Genomic DNA, 21,261 nt, shown 5'->3' on the forward strand with positions numbered 1-21,261 from the left:
GCTGACTATCTACACATGAATCAGTTGATTAATTCATACCTTAGGCTCCCTTGTGTAGCCTAAACTAAAGAGATATGTAACAATGGGAAAGAGCCAAAGTCTCCAACACTGCAAGTGAAACTAGAAAAGTGGAACCCTCAACATGCAAATAAATTCAAGTGAACACTCAATGTTGATATACAGCAGCCATGGGCTCTTCGTGCTCATTTCAGAGACGTCTTTTAGAATCACCTGACCTGGCTGTGTCTCTTCATAGCTTTCACACATGTACTTATGGTGTAGCAATACAACATGTCAAGTGCCACATGACAAGGTTGGAGGTCTTCACCAAATAGGAATCATGAGTGACGTGCCCATCGACCAATAGCGTGAGTAGGACTTGGCTCTGGTAACCAATCAGAGACTATTTCCTCATCGCGGCCTGTGGAGGGGATCGGTTTGTGTTTGTCCTCCACGGCCTCCCTTGCTTGGCTGTGCTGGGAAAGGGTGGGAAGGTGAGGGAATGGTGTAGCAGGGAAGAAGCTGTGAGAGCACCCCAGGGGAATGTAAAACTTTAAGACTGACATCTCCCACAAGACGCCGTGGCTGCGTTCCTAAAGACTTTAACACGTTACCTGGTTTCTCATGGAAGCAGATGGGTTTGTGAGGAGGCGTCGGATGACAGCAGAGACTACAAGCAGTGATCCCGGGGTTGCTGGTGCATCTGCCGGTGCAGAAGTTCGATGGCTGGGGGGCAGATTCTGGGGCGTTTCGGAAAGTATCGTGGGGAGCCTGACACCCCGGATCGGAGGAGAAACTGAGCTACAGACTGTTGAGATTATCCGCGGTGCACAAGATGCACAAGCAGAGGACTGTGAACCAGACTATGAGGGTTTGCCACAGGGGGCTTCCACTAGCACCCACATGTTGGCTGGAGCCGTGGCCGGGATCATGGAGCACTGCCTCATGTTCCCCATCGACTGTGTCAAGGTAGCAAATAGCTCAGTGGCTAACCAGTTTACCCACCACTTTTTACATAAGTTAGGTGCTTTCGTAGCCCGGTTGTTGTGTACAGTGGATGTTACTTCATGTAGGCAAAATGTTTGTTAGCATAGCTCATTAGCTGGCTCGCTAACCTAAACACGCTGCAGAGCTTGACGGCTGTGAGGACAAGGTCAGTCGGCTCAGTTAGCGTTTTACAGCCCTACTAGCTAATTTGTTAGCACGCTATTACTTAAGTTACGGTTAACGCCATTAATGTTAGCCACTGGCTAGTTTTTATGACAGGAGCCCGTTTGGCCACTTTGCGTGAAACCACGATACATCATTGGATCAATCTGTGGTCAAACCTATGACTATAATGTTACGCAACTAGCGTTATTGTGTAAAGTTTATCTGTAGATTAAAGCTACTTCATTCGGAAACGAATAATTTGGTTAACTGAAGTAGCACTGGCTTATAAATGCAACCATTTATTTATTGCAGTTGCAGCAACGGTCAAGATAGACCAAAGTTCTCTGTTGACAAAACAAGTGGCTCATTGACTGTTGCTTCTAACTGTAACTTACACCCAGTCGGCCTCTATTATTAAAAGACACGTAGAAATAAATGACACTGTAGTTTGAGACCATCTGGCCCTTCCACTCCACAGTGGAGCATCTGTTGCTACTCTCCCAACACAAAGTTTGGTAGTTTGGCCCAGTGTGATAAAAGGCCTACTGCTTCACACTTCATGACTAATTGTTGGAAAATGTCTTTTGATCACATGCAAGTCATTCATTTTCACTGTCCCATTTCTTATCATGTGTTCTTCTTTGTTATGTATGTGTTAGGTTTATTTTGTTCTTAACTTAAGCATAGCTAGTGACCCTTGCCCCAAAAGATCAGTTAGTTCAGGCCATGTTGTGATTATTGTTTAACACAGGCACAGGGTAAGAGATATGTGACAAGTGACAATAAGCTTAGTACAGTCAGCTGTCTGTGTCAGACTGAAAAGCTGTCCATACGACCTCATCCATGTCTCTTCCACCTGGAGCCTAACTATTGGAGGCTGTCCAGCCTTGAACCTGGACAAGACCAATGTTTGCTTAGCCTTCCCATTTGCAGAATGCCACAGCGCCATTTGAACTCGGCTTCTTCCTGAGCAAGTCTCAGGAGATTTGCTTCATTGTGACTCAGCAAAATTAACTCTGCTGCACCTAAACAGCCACATGTTTTGCAGAGAAATGGATATTACTAAAGTATGTAAGATGCATCTAACACATTCATTTTTACTTAGAGCTTTAATGTTTTGAGTGTTTCCCTCCTTCTACCAAATAAAGACTCCCTCCTGAACGATAAGCTCCTCACTTAAAAGATTGTTGTGTAATTATAGTGTAGAATAGACTGTCGTTTGCCCTTAATGTATCCTAAATCCCAGTAATTGGTTGTGGATTTTAAAAAGTGTGTTGCATTTGTAGGTTTGTACACTGCACCCTGCACATGAATGGAATTTCAGTTGTCTTGAATTTGTCACTGAAAGAAACCAAAACATCTTCAGTGTATCCTCTGAAGAATGGTCATTGTAGTGTTTACAATAAGCACAAAGGTCATTACTTTCTAGATGTGCAAACATACTAAAGATTAGCACACCGAAGCCATAGCTTTAACATGCAAAGCCTCAATGCTTGCATTTGTGCAGGTGAAAGAATGACTGAGAATGGCAGTATTCAGCCGACAGTCTATTTTCACTGTCATGCCAGTAGGTGTGCGTGTCAGGCATGAAGTAACTTGATGCATATGCTCATACCACCGTTAGCAAGCTCTCTCTGGGCCCTGCATTCCACATGAGGCTATGTTTATGCTTTGCTAGAGCACTACGTGCACATACACAGTGGGTTGTAAGTTTGTCCATTCAGCTGGAAGTTTGGTATTCAGGGATTATGTCGTTGCTAGTTCCTCAGAGACAGAACCACTCATCAGTCTCTACCGTGGAGACCCTCTTTAAATGCCAAATAGCAAGTGAATGAAACACTGATCTCTTGTACTTGTCCTTTAAATCATATTTACGTAATCTGTAGTTTATCTCAGTGTCCATGTGTGTGTATTAAGAGGAAGAGAGAAAGGTGCGCTTCAGTGTCAGTGGGAAAAGAGGCTTACAGGAAGTCAGCTTATGTCCCATTGTGACCTTGGAGCTTGTAACTCCATACTTCCTTCTATTCAGTTATGCATGTACACCAGCACACCCCACACACAATGTCAAGCACCTCATTTCCCTTATTTGACCCCTTATTTACACTGCAGTCTATTTAGGACTCTTTGCTTCATTAGGCAGGCATATGGTGGGTTGTAAATTAAACATTACGTTCTGTTTTTAATCTCATTTTCTTTGGACATATTACTTTGTACCCAGCCTTTGTGTACAGGAAGGGAGCACACTGTTGACTTTTTCCTCTTTTCCAGACACGAATGCAGAGCCTCCAGCCCGACCCTGCAGCCCGCTACAGGAACGTGATGGATGCTCTTCGCCGAATCGTAGCCACAGAGGGAGTCTTGCGGCCAATGAGAGGGCTCAATGCAACAGCAGTTGGGGCGGGACCTGCCCATGCCCTCTATTTTGCCTGCTATGAGAAACTCAAAAAGACTCTAAGTGATGTCATTCACCCAGGGGCTAACAGTCATTTGGCTAATGGTACCATAAAACATACGTATATACTAATTAACAGTGACATATCCTGTAAATGCACAGATTGTGTATGACTATTTAACTTTGAGTCTGCCATAATATAGGTTGATATGTAGGACCAAATCCAACCCTAATGCCGGTCAACATCAGTGTGATCTCCGTGAAGCTGCTGACTCGGCCTCCTCTGGGTATAGAGCAGACATGCCCTGACCAGTTTTTAAAAAAAAAAACAAAAAACCCTGGCGCACCATCAAATTAGCTCTTCACAGTTACAGTTGTACATTGTAAAGAAGAGCCAGGGTCAGGAAAGCTAAACAAATGATCATCTTTCGGTCAAGTTCAGCGAAGTCACGCCGCCTACAAAACACAAAGACATTCAATTTGAAAACCTTGCTCTGAATGTCAACCATTTCCTTATTCCTTGTTCTCCCTACTCTCTCTCCTCCTTGTTTTCCAGTTTAGTGGGAGGCTGGGTAAGTCCTCTTTCTCCCATCTTATCTCCTCTCTCCTCTGTTGGTTCTTTCTTTTCAAGCTTATGGGTTTGGTTTGAATCTCCTTTGAAAAGAGCAGTTGACTGCCATGTCCACTAGGCGTCTCTCATTGCTCAGGTCTGGACTCCTGAAATTGGTCAGGCATGATCCCTAGTTTAAACCCATGCAACTGGCTGAATATTCATCAGTTCTGCTATGATGATAGATTGTTTTGAGCTTGACGTTTGCAGCTTTTAGGACAAAGGCAGTGAAGGCTGTGACATGAACAAAAGGGTTCTTACTGTTGAGTGAAAATGCTTTTTTCCCTCCAATTCTATGTCTCTTTGCTGCAACGTCTGCTGTTGTCCTTATGTATTCTTCATGATTATCAATGTGTAGTTATTTCTGAGTTTTGTTTATTGCAGGAACAGCTGGGTGTGTGGCCACGCTGCTTCATGATGCCGTCATGAACCCAGCTGAAGGTAAGGGCAGTGTTTTACAGTACAAAACCATATGTCCATTGACCATATGACTATTACCACATTTTCTTTCTTAAAACAAAAGTTTGCCATGCAGACATTTCAGTGAGGAAACTTACAGGTGCTACGTGTGGACCAGCCACCTTCGCATGTTGGCCTTAACACTGCAGTCTCACATATTGACTTTCACGGCTTCCTCTAGTCCACCTGCCCAAACATGTCAGTAGAAGGACACTGGTGAGAGTCCTCTTGTGCAGCTGTTAGATGGGGTGCAGCTGTCTGAGCGAACTCTATCAACGCGACGCACATGTTTGTGTGTATCTGAAAAAGCTGAATGTGCCTTAATGCAGGTGATAGCTCACTAATTTCTCCTTTTCTTTTTCTATCTTTGTACCTTTCGCACTGCCAACCTCGGACACATTTGGCCTTCTCTTCCCTCATTGCATTGTCACAGTTGTGAAGCAGCGCATGCAGATGTATAATTCGCCGTACCGCGGCGTGTTGGACTGTGTACGTGCCGTTTGGCAGAAAGAGGGTCTTGCTGCTTTCTACCGCAGCTACACCACCCAGCTCACCATGAACGTGCCCTTCCAGGCGCTCCACTTCATGACCTACGAGTACCTTCAGGAGCTCCTCAACCCCCACAGACAGTACAATCCCTCATCCCACATGTTGTCTGGAGCTTTGGCCGGTGCCATTGCGGCTGCAGCCACCACACCTCTGGATGTCTGCAAGACCCTGCTCAACACCCAGGAGTCTCAAGCCCTCAGCTCCTTGTCCTCTGGCCAAGGCCCCGGCAAAGTCCAAGGCCAAGGAGCCCACAGACACATCTCAGGCCTGGCCCATGCCTTCCGGACAGTTTACAGGCTCGGCGGCCTGCAGGGCTTCTTCAAGGGAGCCCAGGCGAGGGTCATCTACCAGATGCCCTCCACAGCCATCAGCTGGTCAGTCTATGAGTTCTTCAAGTACGGACTCACCAAGTACCAGCACAACAAGAGGAGAGCGCAGCACATGGAGGCTTAGATATAGATGTCTCCTTGGTTTAATCTCTTCTAATACTGCTCTGCCCCTCCTTTGGGGAGAACATGAATACGCACATAGAATCTGACTAAAATCCACGTCAGCTGTCCTTTCCCCGTCAGACATAGCAGATAAGAAAGACATCTTCAAAGACAGTTTGAGTAGTTATATTTCAGCTACACTATTTCAAGACTAGCTATGATTTGACTTATGTTGTTTCTCTCTTCTAGGAGAAGACATTCACACAGATATAGAAGTAGTTAATCTGGAGATATTTTTTTTGTAAGCATTTTAGTGACCACAGCATTCGTCCAAGCTGAGGAAAAATATGAAGAACTCACAAGTTTTGAGTTGGAGTCAGCAGAGGGCAGTAGTGTTACTTTTGTTAACTCTTGTAGTTTCATAAGCTTTGCTGTCCTAGGATCACGTTTTTATTTTCACAGATCCAAACATTGAGTCTGCAAATAAAACATATAACCTGATTCAGAGCCCCTTTCTGGATTTATGAATAAACTTTTTAATATCTCATAACAACACAGACATTCACTCAAAAATATTGTATTGATTTGATATATTTTAAAAATGTTTTGGCCTTTTAAAATCAGAAAGCAAATCACCCCCAAGCTGAGAATATTTTGTTCTAATCTATCTAACACATTCATCTCCTGGCACAGATCAGTCCCTTTGTAGAATTTAATTGCCAAATGGCAACTTAAATAATTGAGAACAAAAATTAAGAAGTTTTTATATCCTGATTAATTGAACTGTATAACTTGAAATATGGTCCAGTAGTTTTATTAATACAGTGATAATAGATCAGATTTGGGGCTCACTTTTTCTTTTGCAGTTGGCAGTTAACAGTTTAAATTGGATTTATATCTCCCCTTTTTTCATTTGTCATTGTTTAAAAATGCTCCCGTTACGTAGCTGGACAGAAAAATGCCAATATTCTAACTCTGAGGTATCTGAACAGTGTGTTTAATTTATTTCTAATATTTTGGATTCCTTGAATAATATTTTATTTTCAACAAATATATTAATTAAAATTTCCCTTATGTTTTTCCCCATTTCTGAGTTTGAACCCTCTTGAACGCGCTGTATGTGTTTGGCAAGAGCAGACCGGGCAGCATTAATTTGGCCATCTCTGTGCATTACCTGTTGCCATCAACCTGTTTTAAGTCTGTGAACTACTGAGATCAATTATCAGTGCTTGACAACAGAGGTTGTCTTTAATGTAGCCTGCTCAAAACGTAATGTCTTAACTCAAAATGTCCAGGACTTCAGCATCCCACACAAATCTGTGCCCCCAGTGACTACACAGAAATGGAAGCTGTCGTTCTTATTGATTGATGTCTGATTGTTTCCAGCACTGAATTGCACTCGCTGAATAAAGACTGAGCAGCTGGGCCCGACTCACTGCTCATACATGATGGTTTTTCTCTTGTGATTTCTTTAGCTGCTTCCGAATGCAGATGTTACTCGAAGGTTCTTACTCAGGGTGTGTATAAAAGTTTGGAAGTCTTTGTTTCCCTGGTGAACAGAAACCAAAGAATGTAATGAATGGAAAGGAGTCACTTCCCTTAGCCACATCTGTACTGCCCGGAACACATGGGAGTTTGTGTGTGTGTGTGTGTGTTTTCGGATATTTATTTTTAGTTTGAGGCAGGTACAGTTGTTTAGTCTTGAACACAGGTGCAGATTTCAACTTTGACCCTCAAGACTGAAAACACAAATTTGAACTTGTGGACACACAGCCTTGAACTCATCAAATAATATTTTTGACAAAGTAGACTTTGATAAAGCAAAGCTGATAGTTGGTGTGGAACTGAGAGATATGTTGCACATTGAAAAACGATATTTGTGCTTATATGGAACTATGGCAAGTAACAAACTTAAAATAAAATTCAGAAAATTATACAAACACAACCATAGTGCGATGTCACTTGGAAAATCCAGTTCAAACAAGTTGGGAGCTAACAGATATTTGTTCAGGACTAGTGATTGTGGTCAAAGACAAAAACACCAGAGAGTCTCCGGCTTTGAGACAAATTATCATCTCATCCTGCACTCCAATGATGGTAATGATATCTGCAGAATTACGTATAAGCATTTCCCTCCATCACCAATTACTGTACAGAGGCCACTGCTTCTTAATTTAATTTAAATGCAGGAGGCTTGTTTGTAATTTTGATTTTTGTACATTAACTCCATATGACAGGCAGAGGTTAGGAACCAATATGAGCCAACCAACCAATTTCTTTTTTTTCTTTTTTTTTTATAGAAAATTAGTGTTCAAAATACATGCAACATTTCCCTGCCCCTTAAGGTCTTCATGTCCTCTGATTATGTTCACATCATCACTCTATCTGGGAGAAACATGAATACTGTTTGTGGACACATCAGTTGCGGAGAAGCAGGTTTAAGGCTTCTTTACAGATCTTAGTGAGGAGTGATGGCCTCCACAGAATGAGACACACACTCACACCCATGCTTGTCAGACAGACACCTGTTCAAACAGGGAGTGTTAATGAGCTGTCTGACTCTCTCTCTCTCTCTCTCTCTCTCTCTCTCTCTCTCTCTCTACCTCTCTGCATGTATACACTATGTGTGGCCTGTCTTGGTTCTTGCACTGCTGCTCAGCTAGCTTGAGCTTGCCCATTGTGTCTCTGGCGATGAATCTGATGAGAGACTGAATGGCAGGCTTTAAGTGAGTAGGAATGCCATGTGAAGAACTGGCACATGTGTAATGTGGTAATGTGTAAAGTGGTAAGAATACAGTGGGGCATCGGCCAGTGGAAACCGAATGTCAAAGTTGAGTTTCTTTTGCCCTGCTATTTTCTGCTTTTCAATTCTGTCTGTCTGTGTGGGAGAGTGTGACTGAGTGTGTCTGCTCCAAATCTCAGCATTCGGAGAGGAGTAAACTATTTAGTCTGGGTATTTGCCCTTTAATTCTCACTCTGTTTGTGTAAGACAGTATGCGTGTGTGTGTGTGTGTGTGTGTAGTCTGAGTAATAAGCAGAGGCAAGCAGCGTCAGGAAAGAAATACAAAGTCTCTTCTCTTCCTTTTCAGAAATCTGTATCACTTTCAAAGGTCAAGGTCAAATCAAAACAGCTTGAGGACAGAAGTTCAATCTTTAGCTTGGGAGCATTATGTATGACAAAATAATGTCAGCGCAGTGATCCACTCATTAGCTTTTTCTGGTGTTTTCAGCCTCATCTCAAGTGTCACCATTTGACCTAATTGCTTAACTTTGGTGTAAAATGTCTGGTCTGTGGCTCAGGAGGTATATTGGGTCATCCACCAGTGGGAAGGATGGCGGTTCAGTCCCTGGCCTTTGGCTGCATATCGTGTGTCCTCCATCCGTGGGTGTATTGTACATGTGGAGAGATCATGGCTCATGTGTCAGTAATGCTCTGTGTTTGCCTTGCTCCTTCTCGCTCACAGACTGATTACTTTGACCTTTTCCCAGTCAATGATCATGGGCAGATGATGTCGTCTGCTTCAGGAGCTCATTCCGCCTCTCAGCCTGGCCATTTCACCAGTGTAGATTTTTTTTTTTCCCCCACAGCTGTTGCATGTGGTTTTGAAATAGACCACACTTTATTTCAACCTGAGTTTTCATTTTCATTTCGTTTAAGGTTTAATTTAATTACACAAATCTTTTGTCATCCCTAAAATAAGTCTACCGGAACAGCAAGCACAATGCAGTCAGACAGAGACACTGTACTGGTTGTACAAGAACTGTAGCAATTTAATGATGCACTCAGTTTTTATAAAGTGGTTTCTCACCTTTGCAAACAAAAGCGCTTCCCCTTGGCAGATAATATGGGTGTTGCCTTAATTTTTTTTTTTAAACTGACACTGTTTTTTTTTTTTTTTTGGTTTGTTTCTTCTGTCTTTAGTGAAAGTTCTAACATGCCATAGCAGGACGAGTGTAATTAATAACTCTAATACCGACTGCTTTCCATGTAAGTGTGCCAATTCCATAGCTCTGATATGAGTTGGCTGAGATGCTTCATTGGAGCCGAGCTGTCATTAATGTTACGTAACACCAGAGCGAGCGTGTCCTGCTACAGATCAAAATGTCTCATGATTTTTGTCTTAACGCTGTTTTTATTCCCAAGCCCTGTACTGCATGCACAATTCATTTAATGCAAATATGAATAAATATGATGCAAAGTCCACAGATACCAGAAAACTTTAAATAACTTACAAACCTAAAAAGAGAAGAAAAAGAGAATATTATGTTGAAATAAGACACCTTTTCCTTTAAACAGGCCAATCAGTCCTTTTTGTCTCCCTCATGGGACATTTTACTTTTCTATCAAATCACCTTTACCTGTAAATGTCTGTGAAGTCCTTTAACAGGCAAATTGTTAAAGGACAAAAAAAATGAGCCTGACTTGAACCTGTCTGATGACTGAAAGATCAACCATTAACCACTTTAGCCCTTGTGTCTCTTAATGGAGAGATATGGGATGTTGTCACAGCAATTACACACTTTAACCAGTATTTACTTTACAATTTACCATTTTAAATAGATACAAAGACAGAGAGAAAGTGATTACTGTGGCACACTTTACACTGTCAGTCATAATTAACTCAGTGTGAGGAGATTGTGTATCAATGTGTAGATCAGTGCCTGCTGCCCTCTAAACGAAAGGAGATTACTTTATCTTTTCAACTTAATATTATTACACACACACACACACACACACACACACACGGACACTGCATACATCTTCTTATGGATATATCTTAGTTGATGAAGGGCTGGCTGCCTCACACACACACGCACACGCACACGCACACGCACACGCACATGCACATGCACATGCATGCACTCCCCTGTGTACTGGTGTAAGCCCATGTTTTGGAAACTCAAGACTTCAGTCAAAGCCCCTTACAGCAAGCACCTGTGGAGGAGTGTATCTCAAACGGACACACACAAACACACACTTGAAGAATGTGAAAGCCCGAAGAACTCACGTCCTCTTCAGCAACTCTCCTTCGGTCGCTCGCCTCCTCGTGCTCTACACGTATTAATGGCCTTTTTGTCACTTCTCTTGTCAGCTCTCTCTCCATATATTAAGCAAATCATGACCAGAGCCCTCAGCATGAATTACAGAGTGATACAGGACGATAATGCCTGCTTTATTCCATCCTTGCCAGCTGCTAATGGACGAGGTGTGAATACAGGCTCTTCATCTAACTCTCTGGGATACACACAGAGACAGACACACACACACACACACACACATATATACAGGTTTTGATCTCACGCTCCTTTGGGGTGCTGCTGGATAAAGGAGCTGTTGTTGTAATCCCTTTGGCTGCAGTCTCTCCCACTCAGGGCAGAGGAGAGAAGCCATGAGAAGAGCAGAGAGGCTCTAAGAGAGAGCAGTAAATAAACGATAATAACATGTGACACACATTTCTGCCTGTAATTTTTTTTTAAATGTAGTTCTTTACTGGCATTCTGTAAAACTCGATCCCATAGAATAATCTGCAGGCAATCATAAATGAGATGCCATCACTGATTTTCATCATGTTTCATGTTTCCATTGTTGACCTCAAAACAAGTGTGTTAGTGTTAATTGGATTTATGCTATCTGATATTAATTATTTTTCAGAGAAAAGTGAGCTTGTCTTCAGCTGAAGCGATGATGAAAAATGAACCGCACCCTGACTGAGTGGGCCAGATTAACCCACTAGGGGGCCTTAGGGTGTAAAACGACCTTACACTCTGAGTTCCACTACTTATACGCACATAATAGCAGCTATTTAAGGTACCAAAACAGAATTGTGATAAAATTCATATTATGTTGTTTGTTGTTTGTGATATTACTAGCTAGCTTCAAAGAACTACTATTTACCATTAGATCAGAAATGAGGAAATCAGACTCTAGTTATGAATAAATTGGTTTTTAGATTTTATAGTCACAAATGAGAAACTTGTGTTGCATAACGAGTTCTTAAACAGCTAAAAATAACAGTTTTAGTACTTAAACCTGCAGCTGTTAGTTTGTTTTATTCATGTATGAGTGGAATTCTTGCAGTTACAAATGAGCCAGAAATATCTGATTTTGCTGCGAGTTAGCACTGAATTGATAAAGATCCGGTGCAACTGGGCAGTTTGCCAAGTCATTAATCCAGCCTTGCTTTCACTGCCTTCTCACCCACTTTATAGATTAGATAGATATTTCTCAAATACATCTGTCCATACTGTTTTAAGACTTAGAAATGAGTAAGAAAAGATTCTTGGCTAGATGTCACGATCGACTGTTTCATTATTAACACTGATGTGGCTCCAAAGATGACAAAGTCAGACTGAATTATGAAGCATAGCAAAATGTGAAAACTGCAGATGAGGGTCAATCCAAGAAAATCACTTTAAGATTATCAATCTACTGTGCCAGTTGTAGCTTGAATTTCTCCCAAAGTTGTGCTGATGCGGGGGAGATGTAGCTCCTGTCATCACTTAAGAATACAAGTTGGGGAGGAGAAATTCTTCCCACCACCACCACCACCACCAGCAGCAAGGATACAAGAAGATCACTAACACAGAGATACGCACACACACACTCAGGCGCACAACAATCCCTCTGTGGGAGAAAGCTGCAACAGGCGAGAAAACAGCTGTTTTTATTGAGAGCGTTTATATGTGATGTGACGTGACACTGGCCAGCATGGCGGTGGTGAATGCTGCCGTGGCGTGAGGGTGAGCTTGAAACAGGATCCTCCTCACTTCTTGTGCAATAAAAGAATAACATGCAAGACTTGCATTGAATAGAAAGCTCCTCGATAAATCCAAGTGTTTATAGTAAGATGCCATTGCTAATGGGCCAGAGTATGGAGAAGGGGAGAGAGGGGGAATAATGCTCCTACGGCAGGGAAACTGATATTTTCATACTAGCAGACAAAGCCAAAGTGTGATGATGAAAGAAAAAGTTAGGGAGGCTTTGTGCACAATTTAAACCATGTGTATGTGTAAAGAGGGTATATTTCAACTGCCTTTGTTGCCTAAGGAAGGATCCCCAGTTGGAAACTTACTCTGCCTCACCAAGTTCATGATCAAAGCAAGGCACACACACACACACACACACACACACACACTTATCATCCCTTGGGCCTATGGGAGTGAAGCTTTGTTAGGGTCTGATGAACTGCAGCATTGCTGTGGATGATCGCAGGTGTCCAGCACTTTCTCCCCACTGCCTTTCTGTCTCATATGTTGTGACAAATGCTTTTAAAAGGTAAGCGAGGTCATAAAATCTTCTTACAAACACTTCACACACACACACACACACACACACACACACACCATTAGTGCAGCACACGTGCAAGTGCAAAGACACACTTGCAGTTCGTACTCACGACCTGAAGACCAAAACTGAAGTTGTCTGTCAATGGTGCAGACACGATGCCTTGCATGTGCGTGTGTGTGTGCGTGTGTGTGTGTGTGTGTGTGTGTGTGTGTGGCGAAGCAACACAGGTGCAGTCAGGGACGCTGAGGAAGAAACAGGCCTCCTGCCCTTTGAACTTGATCTTGAAAAGAAAGCTGTCTTTCCCTTCCTGTCAAATAAGCTTAACTGTTATGCCTTCGAGCTCTAGTCAGCACAAACTGGTCTGGTGAAAACCGTGAGCCACTCATTTGTTCACCGAAAGCATTCATATTCGGCTCAGAAGTTTTCATTACAGGTGTCATTAGCTGTGACTGATATAGAAGCCATTATTTTATTCATTATTTGTTTTATTGTGGCTGACAGTCTGTGTTAAAGTTGCTAATTTGCTATCAACATGTGACCAAAAATATTTTTTCCCTTGCAGAAAGCTTCTGGCAGGATCTGTCCAATCTACAATGTATCCTCTGGTGTGTAACTGGCCAACTTGAGTCTTGGGTGTGTGTCTGCAGACTTACGGAGCTACAGCATCAGTTCAAGGTTAGGACATATTTTTTGTGCTGAGTCTCTGTCCTTTGTCTTTTATTATATTCTTCTGGCTGTTCAAAAAACCTGGCACAGATGAGTACAAAATGAAGAGTGAAAACAGAGAGAAAACAAAACACATCCGAACAATGTTTAATTTAAACTGCAAGCAGGTGAGAGGATGGCAGACATAAGGGACGACAAGCCGGCATCACCAAGGTTTTAAGATACTTTGGATGCTCTCTGTTTCACACAGCGGGGATGAGAGTACCTCTCATTGATAGTGTGGAGGGAGACCAGGAAGATGAGAGGGAGGAGGGAAGTTTGAGAGGCCGTAAGTGGGCCTTGAGTAGTTCCTTTATCAGCCTACTGATAGGAGACGTCTGTGTGTCAGAGCTGCTCAATGCTCTCCTTGTCTCTGCTTATCATGGCTAATTAAAACATTTGGATTCCTCCGGCCGGCTCTGGAGGAGTGTGTGTCTGTCTGAGCATGTGTGTGGGAGACATGAGAGCGGAGAGGAGTAAGAGGAAGGGTAGCTTGGAAGACTTCCTGTCCATCTATGGACAGAGGAGCTCAGCACACACTCGTTCTCGACAGCTGATAGACACACTGCTTCTACAGATGCATAACAACACATCACACTAAATGCAACCTTTTCTGTTGTACTGTAGTGTTTACCATATATTACACTCATACTCATTGTACATTTTATGGGAATAGCTTAAAATATTCTAAACTGTACATACAGACATATGATGCAGACATGAGATAAGAGAGATGTTTGGCAAGGGGTTCATGACTTTGTTACTTTACTATTGTGCTTTGTCTTAATCTGCCTCCAAATACACTCAGACTCTCAGTCCTGAACATCCTGTATCTGTTCTAATGGACACACACACGCGCGCACACACACACACACACACACACACACACCATGTGGACTGGACCTGTGTTACTTCCTCCAAATGAACTTGTTCTTTGTAAGTTCTGGGTGGGCTCGTCTCTCTATGTTTTTCTCAGTCCTCTTCGTGACCTCTGGTGGCCTTCTGCTGTGACAAACACCAAGCTGGGATCACTTCACAATACTACGACCACTGCGCCACATTAACTGCTGGGTGCTGTGCTCTGCTCAGCCTACAACTAGAAAACAGTGAGATTTGTTAAGAGCAGTTTGAGTTGTAAACCGCTTTTCATAAATTGACTTCACTTTGGTAGCAGAACATTTTATAGAAATAAACAGCTACTTTGTGAACATGCCAAGCAGAACAACGCGGGCTGATTATATGGAATCGGCTTAAATTTTGCAAAGGTGTAATGTCTAATTCCTTTTGAAATCGAGGGACCTCTGAGCTCTGATGCGGTTTGTGTGATGGATGTGTCTTCCCCAGGGGGAGTTGATGTCTTGTAGCTTTACTGTAAATGTTTACATTCCTACATGCACTGATGCTATCTGCTAATAGTTTCTGGAACAAGCCTGAAGAGTCCTCTGGGTGGGATTATTTGTGGTGTGTGTGCGTGTGTGTGTGCGTGTGTGTATGTGTGTGTGAGCGAGAGAGCGATCAGGTCAAAGGGAAGCAGATCTGTCTTTAAACAGAGGTATTAACTGTGACCCTTCTCCTTCCTGAGTGCTGCCCTGTGTCTGCCGAGGGCCAACGCATTAACAGCAGCAAAAAAAAAAAAAAACACGGCGCTGCTCCTTCTTTTTCCCAAAGCAAAACGTTTAGCAGTTGTTATAATTGCTTCTGATAATACAATCAACAATTGGCTGGGTGTGAATCATTTCTGAGAGGGAAGCCTCTCCCAGTCCCACTTTCGTGTGAGCTCTAAATCTGTTGATACAACCCATCAGTGTCTCTGCCAGCAGCAGTTATGTGAAGATGATATTGTTAAAATCAACAGGGCTCTTGAGGAAATGATTCCTTTTACAATAAGCGCACTGGAAATGCATGTATAATTGCTACCTGTGAAAACTCTCTGTCAATAGATCTGTATCTTAGTGCAGCCAAGCGTGGATTAGGTGAGGACCGTGTTGCTCACTGTGGCTCAGCCCCACCCTCATTGCATTCCTCTTAGCTCGAAAATCTGGGGTGACTTAAAAAGACAACAGTAAATTACCTGTTTCCACTGGCATTTATAAGTCTTATTTAAATTTGCCCTTTAAAGCTCGAAGCTGCTGCCGATGATTGTTTGAAGAGGCAGACGAACATGTTCTTCTGCACTACTGTCTGGCTCCTTTCATTCTCTCTCTCTCTCTGATTTATGAGCCCATTCAAGGAGAGGCACACTAATAAAGCACATAATGTCTACATTCTTCTTTACATTTTTCATATATGCAGCAAAGCCTGATGGTTCGGTAGACCATACTGGGATTGTAGTGAAGTTGTCTGACAGGGCAAGAAACATATCAGACAATCAGGCAGGTTTTAAACAAACCCAAAGTTGAGCCAAATGTATTTGGAAAAGAAAACAAAGGCAAACAACAGTAAAATTATAACACATACACATGAAAACATCCTGGTTCAACTCTGGTCTAAAAAGGGATTCTTACAACACAGTTTTTTTTCATTTTGATAATATTGCTGAAATGTTGACTTGATGCTTGTCTGACTGCTTGTGTTTCTTGTCCTGTTAGACTTTGCTGTAACAATGTCACCAAGCTCTTGGAGTTCAGCATTTAACTCTCAGAGTTTTGAAGAATAGCAGCCCAAAACATAACCACCTAAACACATAACACCTAATTTGTAACAGACCTAAGTGAAGATAAGGGAGAGTTCAGCCTGTCGTATGTAAGCAATGTGATTCTCAGAAAAAAAAAACAAAACAGCAACTTTATATTACTTAAGCTCATTTACAGATGGAGGTCATCACAGTCACCTCACTCTTTCCAGCTGTCCTCTATGGAAATTTACATCAGTGTGACATCACAGACTGGTTGCAGATAAAGACAAAATCTTATCTAGACACGGTAGACAGCAATGACTTAAGCAACTATTCACCAGCACAATGTGAATAATCAGAGCACATACACAGTGGCATACCTCGGAGCCACTGTGCAGTAACTGTGACCCTTCCTGCCGCATAGTCTTAGTCGTCTAAGTCTTCAATAACAAATGCACGCTGTATAATGACAATAATTAGCTTTAATGGTCCCCATTTACTGACAGGCAGTCAGGATGTGCTATTAGAAGTGTTGTTCCTCCCTTCCAGAAACCTGTTGTGTCAACCACTTAGGATAGTTTCAAGTGGTGTTTTGATAAAAGCGATAAATGAGGTTTGGGCTGGTGCCAATGTATGGCACTAGGTGATCCTCTGTGCCAAATCTGCTTGTTGTGGGAGAATGGAAGCTGAAGTACCTATTTTAGATGACAGGTCTTTTATGTCACGCCTTCTTTAATGTTGTAATATTTGCGAGGTTTAGATAAACAAGAGGCTGGCTGCAGGTAAATTCCTGGACACATTTTGTACACAAGCACATAATTTACCTCATAACACGCCAAGTGATTTCATTTAACATGTCACAAAATATTTTTATTTTTAAATTTCTGACCATGTACAAAACTTCTTTAATCTGTTCATCAGTCGGGGCAGAGTGTGCGTGTGTTCTGAATGCCCTCCCCTGCAGGCTCCAAAGCACCACTCACCTCATTCAGGAATTATGCTTTTATTTTCCTATCAAGTGGCCATTGTGTACATTCATTTTGGATGAGGGTGTAGTCTTTTGAGCAAGGCATGATTAATGTGTGCTGTCTTGTGCAGCCCGGCTGGATGGTGCAACATCTCCATGGTCTATTGACCCTCTCTGACTCATGCAGCACAGAGTAGAACAGAGCTGGCCTATTCATGACACACATGTAAAACACGCAGGGAATATTCACTTTCTAAAATCATCTGGTTGAGTCGGTAAATTGTGCTAGTGTTGCGTAACACCAAAATATACTAGTAACATAAATTCATTTTGCTGTCGTCTGTTTTCCACATACACTTTTATTTAAAAAGCATACAGTAAGTTATACTTTTTATCTGTGCCCAGCCTGACTGCTTCTTAATCTGTTAGATATATACACACACATGCTCGCACACTCCAAAAGGTTACTAATGGTCCATAAAGCTCACATTCAGAATGTCTTGTTGCAGGTGTTATGTTGAGTTTCATGATCAATAAAGATGTCCCATAAAGAAAATAAATGCCTACTAAAAATGTCAGCGACTCAGTCATGCTTCTGGCACACTGAGATAAGCTACTTTCTCTTGTGGGGTTTGTATAAATTCAGGATTCCTTTCTGCTCTGTCTGGTTGCTTAAAATGGACAGTTCCTGGCAGTCACCGAGAAGGGAAAAGGTAGCAAATAGATCATCCTATAGGCTCAGGTGAACTCAAAGTGAGTTAGCCTGATTTAGTATGCTTACAGTAATACATTTTGTAAATATTTAGCTACATTGTTCCAGACCCACTAGAGTTATTGCAAGTGTTTTTTCTAAAACTGACAAATTTAATTGTGCTAGTGGATACAAAGCATTTTTTTTTTTGGTGGATTATCTTTTAGATTATCCACAAAATGCCACTTTTAACCATTTCCCCCCTTTTTCCCCTCTCTGTTGTGATATTTAAGGACTGTGTGAGAATCACTGGGATGTGGAATGGGATAAAATCTCTTTCATTTTATTCTATTTATTTATTTATTTTAATTACAACACCCTCCCCAGCATTGTTAATATTTTATTTGAAACATACCGTTTACTTAGAAAAAACCCTGCAATAACCTTCCCTTATATCTCCAAATGTGTGTTGTAACAACTTATTGCACCATCAAAATAAAGAATTAAAACTTTAATATGGTGTGATCAAATCGTATATACATATGGAGTAAAATTAGCAAGTGATCTCAAATTTATGGCCAACATATAGTGTTGCTTTTGTTAGAATGCAGAAGTAGGCAAAGTCAGTGAGGAAAATATTTTTGGTAGAAATAATATTTGGTGTGATGGATCCCTGAGACAGAGACAGGATTGTTGTTCTGTAGCAAAATGCACCTTTATGACCCAAACCTTTAGAAAATATATAATCGTGCAAGTATACTGAAATGATTGGCTATTAAAATTAAGAAGTTTGACTTGAGTTTGAATTATTTTTTTGATGAATTATTACAAGATGTGGTCTGCTTAAGATTTCTTCACACAGGAATAATCTAATCAACTGAGCTCAAAAGAGCTCTGTATTGTGCCAAATAATATGCCCACACTAATCTCGATGGCAGTCTAACATTTACAATATTTCATTTCATCTCATGTTTTTACATTTTAAATTTATCTAACTTACGCTTCTCGAGGTCAGATTTATTCGCATTTTATGAGCCCTAAAGAGCAGGCCGAGTTCTGATACTGTTTCGCTTTAAAAAGAAAATAAGTACAAACATAACGATGATCGAAAATTAAATTGTAGAATCTCAGTGAGTTTGACGGCATTTAGGATCGTATCGTGTCCTCCACTGACTGCACAGGCAGCTGCCAACACTTGTTCAAGTCACGTATTTTTCAGAGCTTTCCTCCACAAGACATGCTGCTCATGTTCCAGGGCTGGCAGCAGTAATGCAGGTAGGGGTAGTACTGGTAGGCCTGGTACAGTGGTACAGTTACAGGGATGTGTACTCCATTCGCCCGACTGTACGGCGTTTCATCGTCCCTCACCAGCACTTGTATTGCTACTTTCTTTGGTGGGCTGCACGCCGCCAGCTCGGCCGTCATCTGGCGCCGTTTGGTTTTATATCTCCTGTTCTGGAACCAGATTTTCACCTGGGTCTCTGTGAGTTTCAGTGCCTCTGCCAAATCGGCCCGCTCAGGGCCTGAAAGGTACCGTTGCGCGTTGAAGCGGCGCTCCAGCTCGTAGACCTGTGCGTGAGAGAAGGCCGCTCTGGAGCGCTTCTTGGTACCCGGCCTGCACTGCCGCTCATCGTATGAACAGCTGACTGTCTCCTCGCTGTGGTGATGTCCCCCCTCTTCGTCCTCCTCCTTCTTCTGCCGTTGGTCTGGTTCTTCACGGTGTGGCTGCTGCTCTGCGGCGCCTAGGAGAGATGATAAAAATGTGTAACGACAGTAAGTGCGTTTTCTCTGTCAAAAACATAATGGCTCTCGAGCTGCTGACTGGGAGGTCACTTCAACAGGGTGCTGATGTTGGCCAGTATGGGTTTTAGTGCACAACTTTCACGCTGTCAGAGTCGGTGGATATAATGAAATAAAGGCTTTTAGATGAGCTCAGGCGACAAACACTCAGATTTTACAGTCCAGCTATCTGGTTGTCTGGTTGTTGTTTTCCAACATTACTCCACAGCCTGGGTAGTTACTCTAACAGCAATATCGAATCGAATATCTTCATAATACATTACTGTCCTCAGACTGAAGCAAATCCCTTCGTGCCCTTAAATGTGTCAATAAGATCTCTGGATTTATTCCTGAAAATGTCAGGCTGCAATATAAACTATGTTCCTAAAGCAGACTTTTTCGTTTATTTCAAGTGCATGTTTTTCTTAAATCGTTTGACTTAATTTGAAATGCAAGAAATTAGCAGAACTGTCAACCCACTCTCATATTTGATGCAGTGTATCTCTCTGCTGCCGACCACAATATAACTGCTCACCGTCTCTGTGCTCAGTGTCCTCTCCTGTGAGCTCCTCGCTGAAGGTCTCAGCTCGGGGATGTCCCACAGACAGACTGAGATCAGCAGAAAGTCTCACCGGGCGGATGCGGTTCTCTTCGCCGTCTTGATGAGACAGATCAGGGAGCCTCGTACCACCACGCCCGGTGCAGATGTTGCTCTTTGGTGCGCGGAGCTCCTCTGTACTCCTGGCACCGGGCCTTCCCCGGGCATCACGCCCGGTGAGGATGTCTTTGATTGAGAACGACGAAAAACTTAATGTCATGATTAAAATAAGCGCTCGGATATTCCCCGCACTCTCGCTTGCAATTTATTTGGAGACATCAAGAGATCAGCACCTAAAGCAAAAGTCCTTACTGACTCGAACTTCTCATTGCCTCTTTAATTGCTCTAATTTAATTGTGGTGAACTAAGTCCGGTCTTCTAATGACCAGACTACATCATGAACTGTAAAGTCTACGACAGTATTCTCAGCAGCTGCACGTTTACCTTTGATAGGCTGATTTCCCTGCCTGGTCCCTCCTTCGCACCGCCCAACTCCAAGCTGGTCTCTGTGCTCTGCTCTCTAACTGAGGACGAGGGACACTGATTTTTCACACGAAGTATTTCGCTTTGGGGAGCGCAATAATTACTTCATTTTAAAAATGTTGTCAGAGCTTGTTTAAGTATGTGGGGACGACGAGAGTAATTAAACACTGTTGAGCATTTCAAATATTACCGTCAATATACATGACTTACAGACTCAGTGAGCATGTTGTCATCTAATCCTGCAAAACAGACCTCTGGCAGACATTGTGTGTTTACCAAATATTAATTACAGCTAGACTAAAGCAGGTAAAACGTGTGCGTAAAGTTCGCCAAGCGTGCGTAAAACGCAGCTCACTGTCTGTAGTTTCAAGTGCTTCCACAATACCGCAGCCCTTTTCTACGTACAAGGCATATGGCAAATTTTACAGCACTCTGACAGGACAGAAATAGCTTTTAAATCGCTATTTAATCTTAACAGCAATTGTGAATTTCAGCAGTTGTTTAGATTTATGCCTGACATCCTCAATATTTTCTAATCTTACG

The 21,261-nt window shown here is 42.3% G+C and overlaps 2 protein-coding genes across 2 annotated transcripts; one reads left to right on the top strand and one right to left on the bottom strand.

Annotated features, from left to right (window-relative positions):
- Positions 1-429: 429 nt before the first annotated feature.
- On the top strand, positions 430-7,044 carry slc25a28 (solute carrier family 25 member 28). Its single transcript, XM_046402229.1, has 4 exons — positions 430-969; positions 3,421-3,649; positions 4,539-4,595; positions 5,047-7,044. The coding sequence occupies exons 1-4, from the start codon at positions 625-627 to the stop codon at positions 5,613-5,615; spliced, it is 1,200 nt and encodes a 399-aa protein (XP_046258185.1). The 5' UTR covers positions 430-624; the 3' UTR covers positions 5,616-7,044.
- An 8,879-nt stretch (positions 7,045-15,923) lies between these two features.
- On the bottom strand, positions 15,924-20,639 carry nkx3.3 (NK3 homeobox 3). Its single transcript, XM_046402838.1, has 2 exons — positions 20,173-20,639; positions 15,924-19,600 (listed from the first exon to the last, which is right to left on the bottom strand). The coding sequence occupies exons 1-2, from the start codon at positions 20,453-20,455 to the stop codon at positions 19,074-19,076; spliced, it is 810 nt and encodes a 269-aa protein (XP_046258794.1). The 5' UTR covers positions 20,456-20,639; the 3' UTR covers positions 15,924-19,073.
- Between the last annotated feature and the right edge of the window lie 622 nt (positions 20,640-21,261).

This window comes from Scatophagus argus, chromosome 10 (assembly GCF_020382885.2).
Source record: "Scatophagus argus isolate fScaArg1 chromosome 10, fScaArg1.pri, whole genome shotgun sequence".
NCBI classification, from domain to species: Eukaryota; Metazoa; Chordata; class Actinopteri; family Scatophagidae; genus Scatophagus; species Scatophagus argus.

Excerpts from the sequence above, each read along its gene's own strand:
- slc25a28 (XM_046402229.1), top strand. The coding sequence starts at position 625 with ATGGAAGCAGATGGGTTTGTGAGGAGGCGTCGGATGACAGCAGAGACT. Across the intron at positions 970-3,420 it reads TCCCCATCGACTGTGTCAAG|ACACGAATGCAGAGCCTCCA; the intron begins GTAGCAAATAGC and ends CCTCTTTTCCAG. Across the intron at positions 3,650-4,538 it reads TAACAGTCATTTGGCTAATG|GAACAGCTGGGTGTGTGGCC; the intron begins GTACCATAAAAC and ends TGTTTATTGCAG.
- nkx3.3 (XM_046402838.1), bottom strand. The coding sequence starts at position 20,455 with ATGACATTAAGTTTTTCGTCGTTCTCAATCAAAGACATCCTCACCGGG. Across the intron at positions 19,601-20,172 it reads GGACACTGAGCACAGAGACG|GCGCCGCAGAGCAGCAGCCA; the intron begins GTGAGCAGTTAT and ends CATCTCTCCTAG.